The sequence below is a fragment of the Littorina saxatilis genome, linkage group LG15, assembly GCF_037325665.1.
Source record: "Littorina saxatilis isolate snail1 linkage group LG15, US_GU_Lsax_2.0, whole genome shotgun sequence".
NCBI lineage: Eukaryota > Metazoa > Mollusca > Gastropoda > Littorinimorpha > Littorinidae > Littorina > Littorina saxatilis.
Genome location: NC_090259.1, coordinates 18,994,322 through 18,999,246, shown reverse-complemented (window position 1 = coordinate 18,999,246; position 4,925 = coordinate 18,994,322). Strand labels below are relative to the sequence as shown.

The following is a 4,925-nucleotide window of genomic DNA, read 5'->3' as shown; positions in this document are numbered from 1 at the left end:
CAGGATCAAAATCAAAATCAAAATCAGGACAATCATGCTTAAATTTGATGTTTTCAAATACCAAATTATAATATTTTGAGCATAGAATAAAAATTTGAAACGTCTATGTTCACAAATGTCTTTCTTCAGAAGACAAACATGGTACTTTTGTTGAAAAAGTTGGAACCTTTGAAAGTTTAGATGTAAACTTTTGAATTTCCGATTTCTTATTGAGCTTACTTTATTTGTTATTTTTCATCCTCTCATTGCTGTCTGTCAGTTGTGCACATAGTTTGTTCACAAAGTAAAGACCGGTAGGTCGTAGATCTTGTGAATCTTCTGTATTTCATTTTGACTATATAAAAAAAAAATATCAGACTTGTGAAAGAAACAACTCAAAGTCAGCAGAGACTTTCTTCCGAGTCTTTTTCAAATCTCTTAGCAGAGCAAAAGAAAGAGAGAGTGAAACATCCCTTCACACACAAACACAAAAAGTCGAGGTAGATTTGTAGTCGTGTATACACATGATGATAACAACTTGCTGTGTACAGGTCTGTACGGCAAAACGAACTTGGATCACGTGCGTATTGACGAGGTGATCGGCCTGAGTAACGACCTACTGCAGCTCCTCATGAAGGTCCACTTTGAGCAGGATGAGACCAAGAAGGTGGGACACACCCACACACACACACACACACACACACACACACACACACATACACACACACACACACACACAACCATGTTTCACACACATGAAACCACAGCTGTTGGTGTTCATTTGATATCAATAAACAAGAAAGGTAAGTGCATAGTCCCGAATGAAACCCGTGGAAGAGACTCACGTACTTGTTTGACGTCTGTAGCTGTAATTGCTTTCACGACTAGTTTGCTTAACGCCCAGCCGACCACGAAGGGCCATATCAGGGCGGTGCTGCTTTGACATCTAACGTGCGCCACACACAAGACAGAAGTCGCAGCACAGGCTTCATGTCTCACCCAGTCACATTATTCTGACACCGGACCAACCAGTCCTAGCACTAACCCCATAATGCCAGACGCCAGGCGGAGCAGCCACTAGATTGCCAATTTGAAAGTCTTAGGTATGACCCGGCCGGGGTTCGAACCCACGACCTCCCGATCACGGGGCGGACGCCTTACCACTAGGCCAACCGTGCCGGTCTTTCACGACTGGTGTGTTACGGAGGGTATTTACGTGAAAGTGTCTGTGTGTATTAATTACTCTATCAGAAAAATGCGTGTTCTACTCTGTTTACTAACTCACTTCATCTCACACAAACACAACACTCAAACTAGGCACAAAGACTGAAACACGATTACTGCCCTTTGCCCTCGTACCTGTATTTAAACATCACAACAAAATACAAATATGTTATCTCTCATACAATCAACAATCTCTTGCATTCACTATAATAATAATGATAATAGCTTATGTAGCACGTGGAAGAATAACCGGTTCTCGATGACGTCGTCACTTGTTTCACACAATCCTTCTGTTAATCATGTTTCCTGTTAATCACAATATCTCTTACGCACATTTCACATGTTACGTATTCTCCAGTGGTAATTCACAGTTCAGTGATTACTCACAATTCAGCGGGTCCATTGCTGGATCCAATATCACGCCAATGACAGTAACGCTCATGGTGATATGGGGTGGGGTTCCACCGGGTCCCAGAATTCCTGCGCTGCGTTACAACCTTGCGCCCACAATCAAACGATCCGTGGCGCCAAGGAGGGAATGCCAGTCTTCTTCATCTTCCCCGCGGCCGAGGGCATCCTCTCTCCCACCGGGGTGCTGTGTAAAAAGTTTATGCTACCGTAAGTCTCAACCACTCAATTCTTAGATAAACTTCTCCACAAAATAATAATTCCACTCTTACTCAATACTATTCATTCATCCGTCAATTAGCTTATGCTGTTACAGTATTACAACAGCTCATTTACAAATTACTCCCATTACGAAAGAACATAAAAATATTCCTTTCCAAAATGGCTGACAACAGCTCACGCTTCTTCAACCCACTTCACAACATTATTCTCACAGTCATTTCACAGGTCAAAATTACTAAGCAAAATACAATTCAATAAATACCTGTATATTCACAGCATTGAATCACACATGATTCATCCAAAACATGAGTCGTATAACATCCGACCTCAATGTCACTTGAGCAACATTCTGAAAACGTGGAGACACGAGCAAACACGTCTGTCTCCCCTGACCGTCAGCAATGTTTTGCTTGAACACAAACCAATATGGCTACCTCCCTGTTAGTAATCTCCTCTCTCATTGGTCAATCCTAAAACCCAGTAACCAATGAAAATATAGTTTGCAAAATCAGATCACCCCATTTCAACCGGTGACCCTTCCCACACGCAGTCAAATCATGCAGACCCAAAAGTATGGCAAGCCAATCTGTACACATTTTTCAAACACTTGTTAGACTGAACTATGTACAAATCCATTTGTCACATGGTGAGGTGTTCTTTTACATTCCTTTGGAGAAAGAAAGTGCATTTATCAAAATAACGTTTGTAGCGCAACTCTAAAAACATGCTGTAATTGCACTGCCTTCATTATTTTCAGGCTGAGCTGGACACGAAACTGATTGAGGAGGATCTTCCCAAGTACTTTGGATATTTCCAGAGACTCCTGCAAGAAAACTCACCTAATGGGGTCTTTGTGGGTAGAGAGGTAAGCGCATCCTCACGCAAGGGCGCACACAGAAGGACGCAATCAAGCGTAACGATACACATACACATAAACACACGCACGCACACACAAGCACGCACGCACAAGAAACCACACACACACACACATACACACACGCACGCACGCACGCACGCACGCACGCACACGTACATACGCATACCTACACACGCACGCGCGCACACACACACACACACACACACACACACACACACACACACACGTACGCACACAAGAAAACTCACCCAATTCTGTCTTTGTTGGCAGAGAAGTAGGCGGGCGGGGACGTAGCTCAGTTGGTAGCGCGCTGGCTTTGTAGCCAGTTGGTCGCTATCAGCGTGGGTTCGATCCCCACGTTCGGCGAGGGATTTATTTCTCGGAGTCAACTTTGTGCAGACTCTCTTCGGTGTCCGAACACCCCCGTGTGCACTCATGCGCACGAAAAAGATCCCACGTTCACAGCGAAAGTCTCAGGGCTTGGAAAACACGAAGACACGCATGCATCATCTTTCGTCTCTGATTATCATGATCGTATTTCGATACTTTGACGAGACAAACCCAATGCTGGTGTGTCGAAGAAGACAGCCACAGCGGGCTTGTTCGAATCAAAGTATCACACCATATCTTCAGCGTATTACCAATACCTGTCCCAATATAGACCAGTTGGTCTCAGAGGACGTTAAACACTAATAGTCAGAAGTAGGCTTTGAGTGTGTCCCTACTTGTGTGCCTGCGTGTAACGCTATACCGTTAACAAGTCATTTCGAAATCCGTGCAGAAAAAGTTAATATTTTGGTTGATTTTTTTCAGCTGACGTTGGCCGACCTGTACGTGTACGACCAGATGTTCCAGCTGAACAAGATCAGGAACTACGACGCTGCAGAACAGTTTGCAGACCTGAAGGCGCTCAAAGACAGAGTAGAGAGCAACCCCAGACTAAAAACCTACCTGGCTAACAGAAAGGACACTGCTATGTGAACAACTCACCTGTGCTAGTTATTGATGTATAATGTTTGAGTAGAGACTAACCCCAGACTAAAAACCTACCTGACTAATAGAAAGGACACTGCTATGTGAACAACTTACCTGTGCTAGTTATTGACTGTATAATGTGTATGTTGTTCGTGAGCTTTCATCTCTTCAAACGTACTTGTGTTAGTTATGGGCAGAATATACCTGCGCAGTTTCAGCGGCACAGACGACGCAAGGCCTATTATTTATACCGCGATAAGGATTATGACGAGTACTTGGCCTGTTTTCCTTTCATGCAACGTGTAGCGGGCTGGGATAAGCTGCAGTGTGTCGTCGGTCCTGCTGAAGTTACATGTGTGAGCGGAGCCCCTTATTGACTGCATCGTGTATGCGTTGTGCTATTTTCTGAGCTGTATGAGCAGTATTTTAGAGGGAGCTCCTTTCTTTTTAAGGGACCCACGTATGTTAGACATAGACTTCAGCTTGTACTGCTCTTTGAGCAACTCACTCGTGTGTCATTGACTGTATCGTGTAGATTTTATATGTGCGCTTTTTTCTGAACATGTTGTATGAGCAGTATCTTAGAGGGACGCGACTTCTTTTTCGTTTTGTTTAAAGGACCCACGTATGTTAGACATAGACTTCATCTTGTACTGCCTTTTGGAAAACTGATTTGTGAGAGTTATTGACTGTATCGTGTAGAGTGCACAGGTTGTATGTGCATTATGATAGCAGGGCGGGGCATCTTGTTTTTCAAAGGACCCATGTATGTTTGTGACTGCATCTTCTACTGCTTTTTGAACAACCCACGTATGTGAGTCATTGACGGTATCATGAATGATATTCATATTAATCTGTGAGTGCGGGGTTTTTTTTCTTAACAGGTTGTGTGGGCATAATGATAGTGGGACGGGACACCCCTTTCCACGTAATTTAGACATTGACTATAGATAGTTTGAAAATGTAGCAGTGGTTTTTTTTGGGTGAGTTTTGAATGCAATGTTCATTGCCTTTATCATATACATTTTGTCCGCGCATTAATAAAAAACGCTCGCGCTGGACCCGAGTACTCTTCAGATTGGCTCGCTCCCCCAGTATGAAAGTTTTTGTCTTGTGCACGTTTAAGACCAAGTGATTGATCTGTGTGAATTACAGGCATTCCCTTTGCTATATAAATACATTGCATGCGAGCCGAGGATGTGCGTGGTGACTGGCCTTTCTCTTTTATTTGATCACAGTG

At 43.5% G+C, this 4,925-nt stretch overlaps 1 protein-coding gene across 1 annotated transcript in view; it reads left to right on the top strand.

Moving 5' to 3' along the window:
• The window catches only part of LOC138948748 (glutathione S-transferase-like), a 7,582-nt gene extending 2,701 nt beyond the window's left edge, over positions 1-4,881 (top strand). The window contains exons 3-5 of the mRNA XM_070320358.1: positions 531-646; positions 2,591-2,698; positions 3,524-4,881. Coding sequence (XP_070176459.1) covers positions 531-646; positions 2,591-2,698; positions 3,524-3,691 — 392 coding nt within the window. The 3' untranslated portion in view covers positions 3,692-4,881. The remainder of the gene's footprint in view (positions 1-530; positions 647-2,590; positions 2,699-3,523) is intronic.
• The last annotated feature ends 44 nt before the right edge of the window (positions 4,882-4,925 follow it).